The sequence below is a fragment of the Podarcis liolepis genome (assembly GCF_965112155.1).
Source record: "Podarcis liolepis genome assembly, chromosome: 1".
In the NCBI taxonomy this organism is placed as follows: Eukaryota; Metazoa; Chordata; class Lepidosauria; order Squamata; family Lacertidae; genus Podarcis; species Podarcis liolepis.
Window position 1 is genome coordinate 65,454,839 of NC_139554.1, and position 22,272 is coordinate 65,477,110.

The window sequence follows — 22,272 nt, forward strand, 5'->3', positions numbered from 1 at the left end:
TTTAAATAAAAGCGCACATTCTACTCATGTAAAAACACGCTGATTCCCGAACCGTCCATGGGCTGGATTTAGAAGGCAATTGGGCTGCATCTGGCCCACGGGCCTTAGGTTGTCTACCCCTGGTCTATATCAATGATATTGTCAGCAATGTAGTTATTCTATCATGCAAAATACATATCCTTTAGCATAGCACAAAGGAAGATGGGGACCTTCCTGTATACTTGCTCATTGCTGTAGACCTCCCCCTTTTCAGTTACAGAGCAAAGAAAAATCTTCTTAACCTGTTGTACTTCATTTTGCCATAACCTGTCCCACTCAGGTTGCTGAAGCAGAAAAACGGATCTGTTTCCATAAAAGAAAAAAGAACCCCCCTAATGTTATATCTCACAACTGATCTGCTCAGCGTTATTACAATGCAGCTGCAACTTGAAAGCATTCAGCAGTTGGTTAGGTGGTTATGGTAGAGGTGTGTGGGACGGGAAGAAAGGCAGTTAATTCTGGGTCTGGTCACATGATCACTTTTTGCTCCAAGGGCTGAATTAAAGGGTGGCCAGCCTTCAGAAAGGCACATTCCAGTAGTGGGTGTGGCTGGGAAAAGTGGGTGTGCTAAAAGATAAAGCAATGAAAGAAACCCAATTCCCTCCAGTTGGATTAATAAAAATAAAACACTAAAGGAAAGCAGTGCCCTCCCGCAAAATAAAATGAGTCTGTTGAGCCTTTCACCTTACCTCCTGCTGTTGTCACTGAAAGCCTGTCTATGAGATGATCATGCCTGCCTCCACCACAGCTCACTTGCTGATCTTGTGATCCTCAGCACCCACAAGAAGCTGGTAATGAGAGCAGCCTCCCTCCCAGATGCAAGCTGGTTGCTAGGAAACACTAGCAAACTGGCTCACAGAATCCCTCTGGAGTTAGAGAGGAGGGTGGAAAAGGCGCAAAATTCAAACAAGTAAAGTTACAATCAGGAAGCATGTATCATAGCTAGCCTAATTCCTATCCTTCCTTTCTAATATGCTGCATTTACACGTGAGCTCAGGTTAGAGAAGAGAGGAATCGGCATCAAAATTACAACTGGGCTGCTGCTGTTAGCTGAGTTCAGGTTACAGGAGCTACAATTAACAAAGAATACAGAAGTGTTTTAAATGTAAGTGTCCTTAATCACAACTGAGCTTAGCAGACTAGCAGCACCATCTGTCTGAATCCTTTTCTGAAACCCTTGACAGTGGGAATCACAAAACAGTAACAAATTCAAAGGTGCTTACAAAAACCAGGCAGTTTTCAAAAATGCATGCTGCTTGCTCTGGTTACATAGCAGGGAACAAGCTAGAGGAGCCAAACTGAGCAGGATTTAACCACTGCTCATCTGTTGATGTGTGTGTGGGATTACATCCTGCTTCTTTGGCTCGGAACCAGGCACACAGTAAAGGCAAAATTGAACTGTGCTGAAGTAGAGTGGTACCTTGGGTTACATATGCTTTAGGTTACATACGCTTCAGGGTACAGACTCCGCTAACCCAGAAATAGTACCTCGGGTTAAGAACTTTGCTTCAGTATGAGAACAGAAATTGTGCTTCGGCGGCGCAGCAGCAGCAAGAGGCCCCATTAGCTAAAGTGGTGCTTCAGGTTAAGAACAGTTTCAGGTTAAGAACAGACCTCCAGAACGAATTAAGTTCTTTACCTGAGGTACCACTGTAGTCTGCGTGCTATTTGGTGCCATAGTGATTTACATGTAATGTATCTGCAATTCTCAAGGGCTTATATTTGGCTTAGAATGTGAATAGGTAGTGGGGAGTGGAAATCTTTGAAAGATTTATGGAGGCGGGGTGCTTACCATGAGAAGAAAGTGGCAACAGTTGTGTGTCTTCAAACACAACTTGTAATATGTTGCTGCCACATGTAGTCACTTTTGGTTGTTGTTTTTTTGCATGTGGCTGCCACCATCTGTTTTACTCAAAATGCTGTGGAATTATGCCATGACTTGGAAACTCTGGTACAAAATGGTGTCCGCCAGCTGCTGGGAAGAGCTCCGCTGTCACTTGTGGTAGTATATATTTAGTTGTGTGCTAGATTTTTGGCCCACTTGTCAGGGTGTAAATCCTTGGCAGCCAACTCTAGGGTTGCGCGCCCATCTCGCTTAAGAGGCCGGGGGCCAGCGCTGTCCGGAGACACTTCCGGGTCACGTGGCCAGCATGACGAAGCTGCTTTGGCGAGCCAGCACCAGCGCAGCACACGGAAACGCCGTTTACCTTCCCGCTATAAAGTGGTACCTATTTATCTACTTGCACTTAAGGGTGCTTTCAAACTGCTAGGTGGGCAGGAGCTGGGACCGAAAGATGGGAGCTCACCCCGCCGCGGGGATTCGAACCACCGACCATGCGATCGGCAAGTCCTAGGCACTGAGGTTTTACCCACAGCGCCACCCGTGTCCCTTTTGGAAGGCAATTACAAGGTACTTTAAAATTAAATAAAAACATTCAGTACACGAATAATTAAGATAAGAAAGCAACAGCAGATAAAACCTCAGTTAAAAGCAAAACTAATTTAAAATTAACCATAGGCAGACTGGAATAAACAAGTATTTAACATACTCCTGGAAGTCAGCAAAAAGGAGACCATTGGCACTTACCAGGAGAGGGTGTACCACAAAAAATGGTCACAAATATTTACTAATTATGGTCCTCTCAGAGAGCAGGGCTTCAGATGCTGAACTTGAGCATCAGACTATTACAGGTGCAGGTGGTCTTTCACATAACCCAGTCCCAAGCCACTTAGGGCTTTAAAGGCTAATACCAGCAGCTTAAATTGGTCCTGGAAACAAATAAACAGCCAACATAACTGACACAGAATAAGTGTCACATGGCTCAGGAGTTCTAGCTGCTGTCTTCTGCTCCAATTGTAATTTCAGTACCATCTTCCCGGGCAACCCCATGTAAAGTGCATTGCAGTGAGTAAGTTTGGATGTAACTGGAGCATGTGCTGCTGAGGCAAGGCCAGATTTTGCAGCTGGCGAACCAGCACAAGCTAATAAAAAACACTCCTGGGTGCCAACACCACTTGCATCTCCATGGTAACCACCACTGAGCAGAGGTGAACAGCACACCTGGCTCTTTGGGGGGAGTTTAGCCCCATCCAGAATAAGCAGATCTCCCCACTCATAACACTTCCATGTTCTCTGGGCTAAGCTTCAGCTTGTTTGCTTTCACCCACAAATTGCTCCCAAACACCTGCTTAGGATTTCCACAACGTCCTTGGGATTAGAAGACGAAAACAAGTTCAAAGCTGCTTACCATCTGCATCTGGCATTTTAGCCCAAACCTTTGGATGTTTTTACCCAGCAGTTTCACATAGATGTTAAAAAGCTTAGGGGACAAGAGGGAAGCTTGTGGCACATCAAAATCTTGGGGTGGAACAGGGGTCTCACAGCACCACCTTTAAATATCATAAGAAGAAACCTGCTGGATTAGGTTAGGTAAGGTTGTTGTTGTTTAGCCGTGTCCGACTCTTTGTGACCTCATGGACCAGAGCACGCCAGGCACAGGTTAGGTAAGGTAAGGTAAGGTAAAGGACCCCTGGACGGTTAAGTCCAGACAAAGATGACTATAGGGTGCGGCGCTTATCTTGCTTCAGGCCGAGGGAGCCGGCGTTTGTCCACAGACAGCTTTCCAGATCATTTGGCCAGCATAACTAAACTGCTTCTGGTGCAACGGAACACCTTGATGGAAGCCAGAGTGCGCAGAAACACCATTTACCTTCCCACTGCAGCGGTACCTATTTATCTACTTGCTCTGGTATGCTTTTGAACTGCTAGGTTGGCGGAAGCTGGGATAGAGCAACAGAGCTCACCCTGTTGCACGGATTTGAACTGCCGACCTTCTGATCAGCAAGCCCAAGAGGCTCAGTGGTTTAGACCACAGTGCCACCTGCATCCTACTGGATTAGGTCAAGGGCTATATGGTCCAGCACCTTGTTGTCCCAGTGGCTGACCAGATGCCTATAGGAAGCCCAGAAGCAGGACCTGTTCTCCCTCCTTCCAGTTAGGACAAGGGAACACAGTGTTGTTGTGGCTTGAGTCCCAACAGAGAGAGAATTCAATTGGTCCATGATATAAAGAATTGCTGAGAGTTTCAGGAAATATACTCTTTTGTCTCTTCTTGATTGTAATGGATCTGAATAATCCATATTCTCCAAGACTGCTGGAATTGATGAGCAGATGTCTAGTCTTGGACTTCGCTTTCAAATGGTACATTGGAAACTGGTTGATAATTTTCAAAGCCATAGAATCCAAATTTGGCTTTTTTAAAAAAGAGAAAAGGGGTCACTGTTGACTCCCTTCCAGTGATAAGGCGCTTCTCAAATCTTTCCCCACTTGTGTATGAAGTGACACATTTAGGGTGTGTTTTTGCCAGCTCTAAATATATGTGTGCTCCCTGCTTGGGAGAGTTTGCTTGTAGAGACCTAGGGATGGGGATTGAATTGTGAGTAATAGCAAGTACAATGCGCATATGTCCAGATTAGGAACATTTTACAAGGCATCAACAAAAGACAAAATAAGGATAGTGATTTATTAGGGCCAAGTGCCAGAAATAGACACTATGCTTGGTAAATGGGGACAGTTAAAGATGGTTTTAAAGTAGCGGAAGGATTGTTAGAGAAAACTCACTTGGCTATGTTGCTTGTACAGCATCTGATTTCTATCCTGCCTGAATAATTCTAGCCTTGGGGGCAGAGTTCAGCATCAAGTCCTCTTCTTCTGGGTAGACTGCAGAGTGCTTGCCCTTGGATCAACTTGGAGGCTGCTGACCTGCATCTGTCAAGAGCCTCTTTGTCTAAAAATCAATGTCTGATTATGTTATTGTCAGAATCAGAGGTCTGCTCTCTTCACACATCATTTGGTATTATTTATTCATTTAAAAACAATTATATACAGCTTAATATTTCATGTATGTCTAAGACTTTCCAGTCCTTGATTAGTTTTAGTCCAGGGTATGTTGCTTCTGTTGTCGGGGAGTTCAGATTAGTACAGTAGAGGGTTAACAGTGCCTTTTGTTTTTAATCTACAAGGCTGGCTTAGTTTATTAGTGTTTTCTCAGGCTCCTTGTGCAACCTTCATATTGACTCACTGATGTACCAGTCTCTGCCTGCCTGCATGTATTGTATATTGCAGAGTCTGTAGCCAAACTAGTTTGTGTGTAGAACAGAATATCGGAGGTTCTGTTTAACCAACATAGAGATTTTGTAAATATATACAGGTGGTGAGCATTTCATGTGGGGGTTCCATTCCGGGCCCCTGCGCAAGTTGGCAGAGCATGCATAAAGTCCCCTGTTCTGTTCTGTCCTTCCCCCGTCCCTGTTCCACCTCATTCCACCCCTGTTCTGCCCTCTTGCGGGTCCAAAAGGACCTGCATATTGGTGATCACGCATCAATTGGACATGCCTAAGATGGTTGCTGCCTGTAATAGCATAAAACAGGGATGGTTCAGCTGTGACCCTTCATATGTTTTGGGGCTTCTAGCATGGCCAACGGCCAGGGCTTGTGGGAGTTGCCGTGCAGCAACATCTCGACAGCCACAGGTTAGCCGCCCCTGGCAATAAAGCTTTACCAAGAAAAACACACACACCCTGTACTGATATCTAGACTTTAGCTGCATTTTCTTTCAAATGGGAGTCTCTCTCAATCACACGCAGCATGGGAAACAAGAGTCCCTTTGCGGTGTATGGATGCCTGCGGAAGGAGTTGGAATCTCGATGCCTGCTGTTTTTTTTTCTTAATTTCTCCTACCTTAACCACCTTTCTCCCAATTAAGATCACCTGGTATTGGAGCTTGGCTGAGAAAAAAAATCATCCTGGAACTGATGGGAATTGAGTGGTTTGAACATGCAGGGGGTCTTTAGAATCCTCTTTGCCATTACTTAATTTTTTTTGTTGCATACCTGTTTGCAACAACAACAGCAAAACAAGTGGGTTGTTCATCCCATTTGATTAAAGTTATAATTAATGCCATATTTATGTTGGCTAGTTTAATCAATGCTACAGTATGTATATAATAATTCTGTTTTTGCTAAATTCTTTTTGGAACAGATGACCTTGGGAAATAACAAGGCCCATTAGACCCATATGTGCTTGATTTTAAAACAATGTATTAGATCAGCACTCATTATGCATGACCATGCAGAATTTTATTTTTGTTTTGACTAGTTTGAGGTGGGATACCTCAGCGAAAGAGCATATGTTTTGAGTGCAGCTCTTAAGTTTTAATCCTGCTGAACTCTGTTTATAAAGGATCTCCAAGTTTCAGAACTTGTAAATAACTCTCTTTGCTTGAATCACTGGATGAATACTGCAAGTTGGAAAAACCCCAAAACAATTTGGGACTAGATGGACTAATGATTGAATTCTGTATAAGGTAATACCCAACATTCTAAAATGTTCACAGTGAAATATTTTCGTACTAAGATCATGTCTGTCAGCTGTTCCACTTCTATACCTACCAATCAAATTCAGATACACATGTAGCTTTCTATTTAAATCAGCTTGGGACATACATATATATTGATTTTTATACCATCTTAGCTTTATCTCCAAAGCATCCTGGGAATTGTAGTTTGGTAAGAGTGTGAACAATTCTCTCTCAAGATTTCTCTAGCCATATTTGCACAGTTATAATGCCTGTGAGTCTCCAGAAAGAGTTACGGCAATAGGCCCATGTTGTAGATACGTTTTGTGTGTCCTTCAGTAAATTACTTTCTTATTATTACAGAGCAGAAATGTATTTTAAGACAGATGTGTTAGTAATGGAACAGTGGCTTTCTCAGTTAGATAAAGTGTAAACTTGAGATGCGTTCTCTTATTTCAAGGATTAGATAAGAAAGCAATGGGACTATGATATGATGTCTGAAATGATAAAACTATATGTAAGGAAGGTAAAAGGGACGTGGGTGGCACTGTGGGTTAAACCACAGAGCCTAGGGCTTGCCGATCAGAAGGTCGGCGGTTCGAATCCCCGCAACGGGGTGAGCTCCCGTTGTTCGGTCCCTGCTCCTGCCAACATAGCAGTTCAAAAGCACGTGGTGCAAGTAGATAAATAGGTACCGCTCCGGCGGGAAGGTAAACGGCGTTTCCGTGCACTGCTCTGGTTCACCAGAAGTGGCTTAGTCATGCTGGCCACATGGCCCGGAAGCTGTACGCTGGCTCCCTCGGCCCATAAAGCAAGATGAGCGCTGCAACCCCAGAGTTGTCCGCGACTGGACCTAATGGTCAGGGGTCCCTTTACCTTTACCTTTAAGGAAGGTAAAGTAGATGGGCACTTCTCAATGCTTGACAAGTACTTACTGGTTTTTGTAAAAGAAAGCATACTGTTTTGCCTAGAATTGATTTTGGATGAAATCCAGCATTGCCTGTGGATGTGAAGAGATTTCCCCTTCCTCTCCTCCCCACCCTCTGCAACCCCCAACCTTTCAGAGTAGATTAGGAGTGGGGTGGGTGGGAGGGTGTCTGGAGGGAGAGGAGAGAAAATAGATGCCTTGCTTGTGTAAGCCAAAGTCCATTGCACAAGTGGGGTTCCACAACTGGGTATCCCTCTCCCCCCCCCCCATGTAATAAAACGTTAAATTAAAAGAGAAAAATCCAGACAGTCATAGGTTTTTGGGGGGAATGTTTGGATATTGATGTCAGTTGCTGGCTGATTTTCTTGGATGTTGATTAGAGGCAAATGGACATACAGGCCCCACCCTGTTTTCAGGCCACTTTCGGGGTGGTAGAGATGACCATGTGTGTGCTTGCGTGGCAATTGGACATGTATAAAATGGTCGCTGCCTGTACTATATTTGACTTAAGATTCTGTTATTTAATTTTCCCTATAGTGGTAGTGGTGGTGTGAGATTCTGTCAGGAACCGGAGTCAGGAGTAAAACACCCAGAGAAGTTAACTCTTTATTAAAAGAAACAAAAACAGTGCAAGCCTAGTGATCAAGCAACTCTTCCTAGCAGGTCTTGCCCCAGTGAGGCAGTTGTGAGGTCCGAAGGTCCTCTCCTTCCCACTGTTCTCTAAGGCACCTCTCCTGGTTTCTTCTCTGGGAGCCTAAGACTCTGTCATCTTGTCTCTCTTTGCTCCTTCCTTTTCATTTCTCTCTGCATTCTGGGAGACCATGGCGGAAGGGGAGACTCCCTGGATTCTGCCTGATCTCTGCCTCCCCCCTCCCTTCTGCCTCTGCCTCTTCTTGCTCACTAAACCCTGTTGCCTTTTCAGCTTCTGACGCCTCCTCCTCCTCCCAGTTTGCTCCCTCTTCTGCCTCTGACCACTCATCATTGTCCTACTACCAATCCCCTGGCTGTAAGCCGTCTTCCCCTGAGAGTTCCCATGGGGATTCCCCAGCTAGTGCCTCCCACCATCCTCTGCATCCTGCCAGTCCATGACGTCCTGTGACAGAGTTACCACCAATTTCTTCCTAGAGTTGCTTTTTGAGGACTTGGGAGTGTTTTACAGTGGTACCCCGCAAGACGAACGCCTCGCAAGACGGAAAACCCGCTAGACGAAAGGGTTTTCCGTTTTGGAGGTGCTTCGCAAAACGAATTTCCCTATGGGCTTGCTTCGCAAGACGACAGCCCATAGGGAAATCTCAGGGACAGCGGGGAAGCGCAGCGCGTCTTCCCCACTGTCCTCGGACCTCCTCCGAAGCCTGGCGGCGGGGCGGGGACACCTCCTCCCGCCGCCGCCGGGCTTCGGAAGGCTCCTCCGAAGCCGGGCGGTGGGGCAGGAACACCTCCCGCCGCCGCCGGGCTTCGGAAGGCTCCTCCGAAGCCGGGCGGTGGGGCGGGAACACCTCCCGCCGCCGCCCGGCTTACGAACGGTGCTCCGAAGCCGGGCGGCGGGGCGGGAACACCTTCTGAAGGCGGGCAGGGGGCGAAAGTCTTTGCTCCCCCCTGCCTGCCTGTCCCGGAGGGCTTTTGAACGCAGGCGGGGGGGAGCAAAGACTTTGGCCCCCCGCCAGCCTTCAGAAGAGGTCCAGGACCTCTTCTGAAGGCTGGCGGGGGGCAAAAGTCTTTGTCCCCCCTGCCTGCCTTCCCAGGGGCTTTTAAATCGCCCCGGACAGCGGAGAAGTCCTCCGCTGTCCCGGGGCGATTTTAAAATGCCGCCCGCCATCATTTTAAGATTGCCCAGACAGCGGAGAAGTCCTCCGCTGTCCCAGGGTTTTTTAAAATGCTGGGGGTGGGAAGAAAAGCCCTTGTCCCCCCCCCCCAGCCTTCAGAAGAGGTCCGGGGACAGACTGTCCCCGGACCTGGTCTGAAGGCGGTTTCCCTAGGAACGCATTAATTGATTTTCAATGCATTCCTATGGGAAACCGTGCATCGCAAGACGAAAAACTCGCAAGACGAAGAGACTTGCGGAACAAATTAATTTCGTCTTGCGAGGCACCACTGTATATAACAAGCTCAGTCGGCAGAGCATGAGACTCTCAATCTTAGAGTCTTAGAACTTGGGGGAAAAGATTCCTTCATGGCAGAGAGTTGGACTAGATGACCCTTGTGGTCCCTTCTAACTCTTATGATTGTATGACTAAAGTGGTTGCAGAATTAGTTTTCCAACAGAGGTGCAGTGTGTTGGGTTGGTTACACAGAGACTGGGGGATGCTTTCAAGTGTCATCACTTTTCTAACTTAAGAAAAAACTTGTTTTGGCTAATAATTTCTGGAAAGATGACTCTTTCAGTTCTGTTTTTAGTGGCGATCATATGATTTGTATATTAGCATTAGTGGTATATATTCATGTCTATATGTATGCAGAAGTGCCAGGTGCAACTCCTTAGGAAATGGAGGGATTTTTCTTTTGGTAAATAAACTAGAAAGCCAAAGTGCCTTTTATTCATGGAATTTAGAGTGTTGCAATTTTAACACAAATGAAAATATTTTTATTCTTCTTCCACCTTTTCCCCTGCGCCACAACATATAGTAGCAGTTTATATTTGATTGAAATTGGATCCCGCCCCCTCATTCTGTCCAGGAGCTGTGGAGCATCTGTAGGCCCTGGATTATGGGAGGGGTATAAACATAAATAACAAATCCAGTTTGAGATTACCGTATTATTCGCCCTATAGGACACACTTTCCCCCCTCCAAAAACGAAGGGGAAATGTGTGTGCGTCCTATGGGGCGAATGCAGGGGGGAGGCAGGCAGGAAAAGCTCCCAAAAGGCGGGCTGGAGAGGTGGTGCGTGGCTAAAGAGGCTGCTGCCATAGCCGCGCGCCACCTCTCCAGCCCGGAGAGTGTGTGCGGGGCTAAGGAATAGCCCCGTGACCCTCTCCCAGCTGGAGAGGTGACGCACGGCTTTGGAAGCAGCCTCTTTAGCCGTGCGCCACCTCTCCAGCCCAGAGAGTGTGCGCGAGGCTAAGGAATAGCCCTGCCACCCTCTCCCAGCTGGAGAGGTGATGCGCGGTTTTGGAAGCAGCCTCTTTTGTTCCTCCTCCAGCTCCGCTTGAAGGGCGCCGCGCAGTTCTCCCTCTCCGTGCAGCGCCTCTCCTTCGCAGGAGAGGTGTTGCGCAGAGAGGGAGAACTGCACAGCGCCCCTTCAGCCACGCGCCTGCCTAGAAGCTGGAGGAGGAACAGAAGGGTCTCCAGCTTCGTTTGAAGGGCGCTGTGCAGTTCTCCCTCTCCGCGCAGCGCCTCTACTTCGCAGGCTTCCCACGGCTTGCAGAGAGCTGCCTGTTCTGGGGGCTGGGGTCGGGCGAAGCTCGGGCTTCCCCCAACCCAGCCCCGCGCCGGGGGGGGGATAATTTCCCCCCAAAATTAGGTGCGTCCTATGGGCCAGTGCGTCCTATGGGGCGAAAAATACGGTACTTTACATATCGTTTAAGAATGATTGTTTAAATATCTTTTGTCCTTGATGTGGAGATACAATATAGCTTGTCAGCAAATGGATAGTAGCTATTTAAAGAGAAGAAAGTCACAGGATAAATTGTACTGGTTCAGGTGATTGGGAATACAAAGCAGACTAATGAAAGCTTTCACTTCAGAATAGAATGAATCATGTTTTGTATGAACTTGTGGATTGTTATTTACTAAAGTTATTTAAAATATGCAAGGATTAAACTGCTTCAGATCATGGTTTAATAATGTAACTTTAGGGGGAAAAGGCATTTATGGGAGTGTGAGAGAGGTCTAGAAATTAATGCATGGTGTGGAAAAAGTAGAAATAATTTTCTTCTACTCTCAGAAGATGAGAACTTGGGAGTTTTACAATTAAATTGATTTAGAAGTAGATTTGCAATCGGCAAAAAAGTACTTCACTCAACACATAATTAGCATGTGGAATTTGCTGTCATTGCCACTGATTACATGATACATTGCATGTAATTTGTTCCATATTATTTTATACTGATGCAGCAAAGAAACAAGAAGCAGAGAAAGAAATCTGTATGTACGCTGTAGAATATTGGGACAGTCAGTGCAGTGCATGCATGAACATTATCAGCTATTTGTCCAAAGATTCTTGCAAATGTATTCTTCAATATTTGTCAATATGAATTATGATGCAAGGCTTTTTCTGTGAATTGTGGTAGATGGGTTACTTGACTGTTGGAGACAGTGGGGCTTTGAACTCAGCTTTTGTCTTTTTCTTCAATTTGCATTTTATTATATTATTATTAGTTTGCATTTTATTTTAAGCCTTGAATTACAGACAAGTAGCTCCCTTAGCTCTTTCTCAATCATTCCCTCCTTTCATAAAAACACACTCACCAGCTAAGCTAAGGACAGCTGTAGCCCTGCTGGAAATGGGGAGCAGTCTGCTGGGCTACAGCCTTGGTAGGGTGGAGACTGCTCTTCCTGGCTTTTGTGCACACAAGAAGTTCCACTAGTGGTGGAGCTGTACAGACTAGAGGGAAGAAACCTGCTTTTCACCAATCTGCTACAAGAGTCTTCTCTTGAGCCACTTTATGCTTGACTTGTGGGCTTGCAAAGGCAGTGGGAAAGGCTTTGTTTGTTCCTATGTCCTAGGGCTGATTTGCTCAGTTGCAGCCAGTTTTTCCACTCTGCTTTTTGCACATCTGATGTGAGAGGGGATGTCAGCTGATGGGCAGCTGATCCATGGTTTGGTGGGAATGGCTTGGTGGGCCAAGGTTGGGCCCCAGGGTAAAAGTTCTTTACCTCTGTCTTAGAGACTCAGGAGTAAAGAATGTTTCTTAATCGTATACTTAATGGTGTACTGCAATGCTATATGCATTTCCTATTTATTTTGGTAACTAAGCTTTGAAATATCATTTAAAAGAGCATTTAAAGAATAATGGACAATCAGTAATGGAAAGAGAGGAATAAATTTGTTACTGATAAAGAAATAGTAATGTTTTGATTTGTTGCTAAGTATTTAGTGGTTGTTGTGTTTATCTGCCTTCATTGCAATTTTTGTATGTAATAAACTCTGCTTACAAACATAATTTGGGACCTGTTGTGTTTACAAAATATGGCAATTAATTTCCAAGCTGTGGTTTGTTTTGAGATTTATTTATTTTAAAATCTATAAAGGTACAATGCTTTAAATTTATTTTATCTCTAGAAGAATGATTACTTTAAAACCTACACTGGTCAACCATGTATAAGAGTATGCTGGGAGCTCTCTGGTAGTACTTCAGCAGCCGAGAAAGATCTCTGTCCCTTTGGTAGAATGTGATGGAAGTATAGCATTTCTTAAATGTGTGTTATTAACAACAAAAATTGTCTGTGGGATGCTGAGGTAGAGGAGAGTGAAAGGTGATTGGTTAGGGTTTTTTTTCCTTGATGTAGTAAGGCTTGTTTTGAAATAGGTGGGGAACCTCTGCCTTCATATTATTTATAATAATTTCACTTTTCTTTCTTGTTGAAATTGTCTGCATTTGCATTCTCAGTATTTCACCTTTAAGAAAGTACCATTCATCTTGGACTCCCTTCTCTTTGAGTATTTCTGCCCATGGGATCTCACCCATTCCGCTTTTTGAAATCAGCCTTCTTAAAGTCTAGAGTGGATGTCTGATTATACTCAATTTTCCCTTGCCTGTGTATAATACAACCCAAGAGGCCATGATCACTTCCTCCCAAGTTTCCCAGTACTTCCCCTTCGTCAATCAATTCCTCCCTGTTGGTGAGGGCCAGGTCCAACATAGACGAGCCCCTTGTTGCTTCTTCCACCTTCTGGAAAATGAAATTGTCAGTGAGGCAATTGAGGATTTTGTTGGGCCTTACAATCTTGGCAGAGTTTGAGTTCCAACAGATACCAGTGTAGTTTCCCATGACTACTGTATTTCTCCCTTTTGAAAGTTTGGTAATCCTACCTGTTTGCTATCTTGTTTCAGACCAGTGTTATAGTACTATTTAAGTACTTTTAATAATATACAAATTGACTGAGTACCTCTGTTACTTTCTTGCTTTTCAGTTTGACAGGGCTTGCAATTGAAGGTCATATCAAGGCTCATTCCATTCGGGGCAGAGCAGCTTTGGCAGCTATCCTCAGATCTGTCAATGTCCAAGAGATTAGCAGGCCAGCCATATGGTTAAGCAGGTTCACATTTACAAAGAATTATTACTTAGTTACCATTCAGACAAAAACTTTGCTTAGGTGCTGCAGAATTGCTTTACTTGAGAAGGGTGTCTGGATTCAAATTTTCATCCCTTCCATGTGTAATATATTTTTGTGTGCCTACAAGTTGTGGATACTTCTGGTGTTAGCTTCACTTGGAATTTTGAAAACATGATCGCTGCTGTCATGCATCTGAGTTGAGGAAGCAAGTTGAAAGAAGAAACTAACTTTAACCATTGAGAGGTTCCCAAATGGCAACGTGTTTTACAGTAATGAATTGCCTTATGCAGTAGATGCTTCTACTATATTGATAAAAGAGGACCTTTAAAAACAAAACAGGAGAATTCCAGTTTAAATCTCTTCTTGCCTGTGAATGTAGCTTCACTTCTCTGTGTTATGGGAAATAGTAATATTGGACTTCCGTTTTTTTTGCTCACAAATGTGCTGCTGTCTGTAATGAGTGATGAACCTTAAAACAGCAGATATGGGTAGATTGTTCCAGCAATTTCATTGTACTACCCCCCTTCTCAAGTTTGGGAGAAAGACTGTGGAAAAGTCATGTTTTTGAGGCACCTGGTGCACACTGGCCTTGAAAGCAGCCAAACCAGCAAATTCCTCACACCAGGTCCTGGACACCACAATCTGACAAAACATTATGGACCATTGTTTGTAAAGAATACTGAGATAATGTTGAGCACAGTTAAGAAAAAGGTATATAAATACTACATTCCTGAATGGTTGCTTGCTCCCAATGTCTTTGTAGTTAATCAATTGTGGTTATTTCAAACAAAATTTCTTACTAGTACAGGGAAGTGAGCAAAAATGAACATACACACGCATTGAACCCTCAAGGCTGGTCAGAAGAGCATTTTATAAACTCACTGAATGAGCACCACACAAGATTTTATTCTCGAGGTATATATGTAAAGAATATCATCCTACTCACCATTCTTCCAAGCCAGGGGTATCCAATGTGATGTCATCTAGGCATAGCTGAGCTCCAGCTCTCATCATTCCCAGCTAGCATGACTAATGATCAGGGATAATGGGAGTTGTAGAACAATAACATCTGGAATGCACAATGTTGGTTGCTTCTGTTTCAGATTCAGAACTGTCTGTATAAGGTTTCGAAATGGTGACCTATCTAGGTAGTTGTAGCCACTCCTAGACCATGTCCCCATCTCCCAACCTGCAATATGATCCTGTGTTCAATTTTGTTTTAAAAGCCAGCAACACAACAAGGCGAATTAACCAGGTTGCACTTGCCATCTCTCTTACAAGTCATCGACCAGAATGATCAAAGTTATTTCAGTGCTGTAATTAAGCCTGAAGCCTGAATGAAATGAATCAAGATTATCTGTTTCCAAGCATGTTTGAAGTAGCCTGGCCACCACCTTCTCAAGCATATCGCCTGCAAAGATGATTGAGTGGTAGTTGTTCAAGACAATGTGGGCTTGTTGAAGTGGGGCTGTGCCGCTGTATCCTTCAAGGCAGCTGGTACTATGCCATCTTGCAAGGAGCATTAACCACTAGACCCTAGACCCATCCAGTTAATCACTTCCAACTAGTTTTTAATAGCCAAGGTTGACAAGGGTCAAGGTGGCTGACCAGAGCCCCTCAAGTGACTTGTTTGAGACCTGACGCCTCAACTGAATATAACTCCCAATAATTAGATCAGGCAGTACTCAGGACACACAGACGCTGTTAAGTACTTAAGAGTCAGGAATAAGTGCTTGCTGGCATTGAATATATAAAAGTATAAAGTATAAATGAAAATAGTTTATCTTTTGTTAAATAACCTGCAGGGACACGCATGTTTTACAGTATGCTGTTTATAAAGTAATGTGTTATATGCATCCATCAGTATACAAGTTGAAAAAGCAAATTCATATATGGACAAGATGCTGGTTTACGAATACCTAATGTACCGTAGTAGGAATTAATGGAGATCCCTATATACTGATTTATTTCTATATATAATTAACCTACTATAAGGGCTGACCCTTTAAAAATAAAATTGTAGTTTGCTTCCCTTTATTAAATAAACTCAGAAAGCTGTTTGGTTATTCAGTGAAAAATCAGAATTATTATAATTTGAATATAGTGTTGCACTTTTGAACAGGCTTAGCATGCTTTAAACTGTGCTATGTTAAGCTTCTAGTTGGAGAATAGTAGCTTACAAGCAAGTGAACATTTTAGACCCCCAGTCCCCTCCTGCTTTAAGAATTCAGTTCAAGATTCTAAGGTGGATGAGTGTATAATGAAGACTGCATTTCCTTGGAGTAGCAGTGGTTGTACAGTTTTAGTGCTTAAGATGACTCTAAAACAACATACAGTACTGTATAGCAATAGTGCAAATGGATAGTTTCTGGCAGTGATGTATTGTTGATGTAGCAACTCAAGTATTTAAATCCAAGCGTACAAAAGGACTTGCAATTTTTTTGTGTGTAGTATGAGCAAACTCCAAACAAGCACAGAAAAGTTTTAACATTTTCATGGATTTATAATTAAATTACTAGGAAACAACTGCCAAAGTTTACTGACTCTTTCCCTTTTTTCCTCTTCTTTCAGGTATGGCCTCACAAGTCTTGGTCTATCCACCATATGTTTATCAAACTCAGTCAAGTGCCTTTTGTAGTGTGAAGAAACTAAAAGTGGAGCCAAGTAGTTGTGTGTACCATGAACGAATCTACCCACGGATCTATGTGAATGATAATTTTTTTGGAATTGCTCAGCCTCCCAGCAGTGTTGGTACTTTCTTGCAGGCTAGAAACCTATTTGACAGACCTCAAAGAGAGACCTTTTTGTTGCAGACCAGTGCTGTTGCTTTAAAAAATATTGCAGGTGCTACAGAGATATTAGCAGTGCAGGCACAGCAACCTCAAGTGGAAGCACCTTGGACTGAGATACAGGAAAGTGGGTTAAACGTCTTGGACCGCCCCCAGCGATGTGGACTGAAGCGTAAGAGTGAAGAGTTGGAGAATCAGAGTGGCGCAATGCAGATTGTTGATGAACTGCCTATATTGCCTGCAATGTTGCAAACAAACTTGGGAAACCCAGTGACGGTTGTGACAGCTACTGCAACTTCGAAACCAAGTGGTACCAATGGAGATGGAGATTATCAGCTAGTGCATCACGAGGTGTTATGCTCTGTGAAAAATACTTACGAGGTTCTTGATTTCCTTGGGCGAGGGACTTTTGGACAAGTAGTAAAGTGCTGGAAAAGAGGGACAAATGAAATAGTGGCAATCAAAATTCTAAAGAATCATCCATCTTATGCACGCCAAGGACAAATAGAAGTGAGCATATTAGCAAGACTGAGTACTGAGAATGCTGATGAGTTTAACTTCGTGAGAGCTTATGAGTGCTTTCAGCATCGAAACCATACTTGCTTAGTTTTTGAGATGTTGGAACAGAATTTATATGACTTTCTGAAACAAAATAAATTTAGTCCTCTTCAGCTAAAAGTAATACGGCCCATTCTGCAACAGGTGGCCACTGCACTGAAAAAACTAAAAAGTCTTGGTTTAATACACGCTGACCTCAAACCAGAAAACATTATGTTGGTGGATCCTGCCCGGCAGCCGTACAGAGTTAAGGTAATAGACTTCGGATCTGCTAGCCATGTATCAAAGACTGTCTGCTCAACATATTTGCAGTCTCGGTACTACAGGTATGTAGCTTTCTGTATTTAATCATTTTTCTGCCCTCTGATTGGTATTTTTAAAGCTTTGACTTTGCTCTAGTGCCTGCAGTTTACTAAATTGCATGCTAAGCATGTTGACTTGGATAAGTCTTGAATTGAATTATATTTTTCATTTCTCCCTAGAATATTTACCCCATTAAACAGAGTGTAAATATTTTTGTTTTGGTTCTGCACAGAAGTCCTCATAAGCATAACTTCAGTTTAAGTGTCATGTGTAAAACTGGACTATCTGACTTTAAAGTGGATTATGAGGTAATAGTCCAGAAGAGGTTATGCTATTTTTGAATTCTGCTTTGTAAAGCACAATTCAGAATATGTCCTTTGTGTGCGCAAGATGGCCTGGGAGAGAGAGAAAAGTTGATATAAACCTGATTTTATCATATAGTCACCTTATAGCTAAATCTTTGGTTGAAGGGATATGAATTCAGCAAACATACATGTTACCTCTTGAAATTTGAGAGTACCTTTTATTTTGTGTAGTAACTATTATGCAGATATTGTGGGTGATATCCAGTGGTGCCTTCCAGCAACTCCTGCAGCCAAACCAATGCCAAACCTTTTGCCCTACATTCCTTTGGACCACATCAGCGAGACTGAGAGAGGGGTCTTGTCATCTGGGCAACCCAGGACCGTCATACACATTGCTCAGGCTTGTGCCCCAGGGAGGTCACTTTGGTGCTGCTAATGCAGCGGTTTGACTTAACCCACAGAGGCGCACTCCATTGTCTCTTGAGACAGATGGATGCCAACAAGTGTCAAAGGTTAGTCACAACTCAGTGTAGACCAGGTGTAGGCAAACTTGGCCCTCCAGATGTTTTGGGACTACAACTCCCATCATCCCTAGCTAACAGGATCAGTGGTCAGGATGAAGTATTGAAGACACAGCTCTGTTAGATTCCTCATCAGCAGACCTGATGTACCTGGAGTTGACTATGGAGAGATTTTTTCAGTCATAGCACAATCTTTATAGAATCATCCCTACTCTGCACTAAGGCAAGTGGCAACACTGGCGTTTCAGTGATTGCTAAATCTCATTAACATTTTTTCCATGGCTGTTAGTATCAAATGGTTGAATTCATCTGTTTTATTTCTGCTCTGGCCTGTTGACTAGTGTGTTATATTCTATTGTAATTTTAACATATTTATTCTATACTGCTTTTTCACTTCAAATGAAAGGCAGTGGATACATATTTTAAATAAAAACAGTAACTGCTGTATAACAATATGGAATAAAACATTTCAATTGCTCAAAAGTGCTATATGAAGGATGACTAGATATCTCTGAATGTAAAGTGGGGTACTTGAAAACTGAGGAAGTTCATGAACTTGGATATCTATATAATGCTGACAGAAAATATTTTAGTTATCTCTCTTCAGTCTTGCTGTCAGCTTCGTGAAGCAGGTACATATGAAATCTATAGCTAGCAAGGGGCCTAGTGGAGCCGTGCTGTTCCTGACGTACATCTGATGAAGTGGTCTGCAATCCCTGAAGGCTTATGCCATAATAATGCTGTTGGTCTTTTAGATTCCACAAGCGCAACAGTCTAACAAGGGTACACCTCTGGAAATCTGCGTATTTTCTGGACCATATGTGTCTTACCTGGCAATACATGTTATCTGCAGGAGTTCTGTTTGGTTTTTTTTAAACTTGAAACCATGCTAATTTAGTTTTCTGTTTTTTAAAGCTGTAAAAATTATTTCAAATTCCTGAGTACTAGAATGAGATGTTCAGGATCCAGCTTCAGATGTTTTGAACCACTAGTGTTATCAGGAGAGAGCAACATATTTTGTTTTATACAAATATTTATATACAAACTATTTATGTACAGTGGTACCTCGGGTTATGGACGCTTCAGGTTACAGACACTTCAGGTTACAGACTCCGCTAACCCAGAAATAGGGTTAAGAACTTTGCTTCAGGATGAGAGCAGAAATCGCGCAGCGGCAGCGGGAGGCCCCATTAGCTAAAGTGGTACCTCAGGTTAAAAACAGTTTCAGGTTAAGAACAAACCTCCAGAACGAATTAAGTTCTTAACCCGAGGTACCACTGTACTTGTTTGGTGACTAGGATTAGATTAAAGATGACACAGCCAAGGTTAGTTGATAATTTTAAAAATAAATCTGTTTTATGGTCAAAACTGTACTTGGAGGACTGATAAATGAATATCGTAAAGTTGAGTCTTAAGACAGTTCCCCAAGGGGAGAAATTCGGTGTGGTTAGGCTAAACATTCTGATAATATTTCATGTTAAAGCACAGCAGACATTGTTAAAGCAGATAAGCAGGTGTTTTTACATTTCTAGCTGCATTATTAGTTCCGAAACCAAATATATTTCTACATGTGGTATGCTATATATAGTATTTCTGAGCAAAAGCTGCTGCCTTTCATATTTTTCCATCTTGTCACATGCTGATATGATTTAGCTATCTTTTTATAAGTGAACATTTCCCACAACCCTTGATTTAGCTGCTGTTCAAGGGATACTGTGAAATTATGTATATTCGTGTTGTATAAGTGGAAATACATAGTTCTGACCATATTCTACTCATTGATGAAAGAAGCAGCGCATGAGAACCAGAACAAGATTCCTCTGTAAACAACTTGAGCTGGAATGTGGCCTCAGATGTTATTCTATCACTTTGAACTGTGCATCACTGAAATGTTGTGGGGGATATCTTAAAATAGGCAGGGGGTGGTGGCCAGAAACTGTTGACTACTATAGATGGTGAGGCTGTTTCGCTGGTGCAGTGAAATAAGCCAGAAGTACATGCTGCTAAGTGCGTTCATTTGCTCAAGGTCAGCATGCTCTAAGTCAGCTGCTATGCTTTTAAGCCTAGTTACTGTTAGGGAAGAGGCAGGGGCTACTACATGAATTAAAGGCAGCTTTTTAAGATAAGGGCTGAATTTCAGCAGACAAATTCAGCATACAGGAAATTTTGGGGTGGCGTTTGTGTGTGGTTGGCTTGGTTTTTTTCTTTTTTAGTTGAAGCCCAAATTATGTGGATTGGTTCTACTGTTCAGCTGGCTGGTGTCGATGTAAACAAACTGTGAATTGTAATTACCAAGCATGCTGCTGCTTGGCAGTTACTGTTTAGCATTTGTGCTTTCTCAAGCAGACAATTTGAGCTGACACCTTTTTAATTTTCCACTTTAGAACTATAAACCTCCTAGGGCATCCCCATACTTTTTCACTTGTGGTGGTATGTTTGTCCTGCCTCATGTTAGAGTAGGTTTTGATCCTTTCAGACCACTCAGGTGGGTATCTACCAAATATTACATGCTTTTTAAAAGTTGATTTGCTGATACATTCATGTCCTTTTTCTGCATTGAGTCACTCTGTCTGGAGTTATCTCCTGCTGACCCAAGCAATCTTTCAAGTGGAATTCAGATATGGTTACATCAAGCAGCAATAGCATCTGGTATTCTTTTCTCTCTCTGTGTAGCTGTTAACTTTACTTCACTGGAGAGCTCAACTATTTCTTGCTGGTTATGCAAAAAACAAAATCTGTTCTAGGGAGGCTGTTGGGTTCTACAGTGCCACAAGCTGACTAGATTGTGTGTGATATATGCGTGGGGCAGGGGTCTGCAACCTTTAAGACAAAAAGAGCCACTTGGACCCGTTTCCGAAGAAAAAAAAACCTGAGAGCCGCAAAACCATTGCGACATTTAAAACAAATATAACACTGCATATATTGTTTCTTACCTTAATGTCCGATCTGACAGCGGGCGGGAAGGTGACGTTGGAACAGTGCGTGACTAACGCACGCACCGCCCCCATGCGACGTCACAGCCAGTACAGCGCCCGCCACAGTGGGGAGTGTCAGGGCACACAATGCGCCTCCTCCCCTCGCTAGTATCCGCCCCGGAGCCGCGGCAAAGGTGTAAAAGAGCCACATGCGGCTCCGGAGCCGCGGGTTGCAGACCCCTGGTGTGGGGTCTGTGGCATTCCCTGGAAAACAACAGTCAATAAGACCTGATGCTGGTTTCTTAGCATAAGGACAATATTTTCTCTTGAGTAATCTTGCTATCCACAAGCCAAACCCTATGCTATGTACTTCAAATTCTGTTCATTTCAGCTGCTTGTATGATTAGCAAGTGAGGCTTGTTGTCTTGGTTTCCTCAAGTCATTTCTCTTCTTGAGTCTAATACTGTGCTTGACAAGAGTAATCTGTTCCATAATGATTCAGTAGTGAGTATTCAGGGATTTACCCTCTTCTTAGTCACGAGTAACTGGGAACTCAAGAAGATATCTCAACTTCTAGAAATTTGTGTGGATAGGGAAAAGTCATTTTCTCCCTTCCCTCTGGCCCATCGTAGTCTGTCTTGCCCTTTCAACCAACCACTACCTCAATTATGGTGACTTTTATTTACTTATTGCTAAAACTGATTACTAGTCCATTGGCTATCCATTTGTCATTTTATTGACAAGTCAAAATGTAATGCATCACTGGAGCTGAATTGAAAAGACTGAAATGTAAAACTTTTGAATTTTAAGACTGAAATGTGTAACATTGCTAAAACCAGTCTCCTTTTTTGAAAGTTTGATGATAACTGTTCCTGCTTGAAAAACAAGACTTTGCAGGATCCACAAACCTAGACCTGCCAGCCCAACATATATTTTAATGTCAACAAACACAGAGACACTAGGCAAGAATGGTCTGGTAGATTGTAAATCTTTCAAAAAACAAAAGGCTCTTGAGTAAAATTAAGCCTGGAGTAAGGATGTGGGTTCTGTCACTTGTTGGGAACTCATCATCACTTTCTTATTACTAAAATAAATACCATATACTGTAGATGCTACTTAAACTTTGATGGTGCAGTCTTATACAGTTTCTTCAGAATTAAGCACCTCAGTGGTCAATAGGACTTAAACTCAGATAAGTTTGTATAGTATTGTAGCCTTAGTAAGATACAGTGGTACCTCGGGTTAAGTACTTAATTCGTTCCGGAGGTCTGTTCTTAACCTGAAACTGTTCTTAACCTGAAGCACCACTTTAACTAATGGGGCCTCCTGCTGCTGCCACGCCG

General features: G+C 43.1%; 1 protein-coding gene across 8 annotated transcripts in view; it reads left to right on the forward strand.

The window, feature by feature from the left end:
• Window positions 1–22,272, forward strand: part of HIPK3 (homeodomain interacting protein kinase 3) — a 64,717-nt gene that overhangs the window by 10,704 nt on the left and 31,741 nt on the right. For all 8 annotated transcript variants that reach the window (XM_083462470.1, XM_083462468.1, XM_083462474.1 and 5 more), the window contains exon 2: window positions 16,110–17,211. In XM_083462470.1, coding sequence (XP_083318596.1) covers window positions 16,112–17,211 — 1,100 coding nt within the window. In that variant the 5' untranslated portion in view covers window positions 16,110–16,111. The remainder of the gene's footprint in view (window positions 1–16,109; window positions 17,212–22,272) is intronic.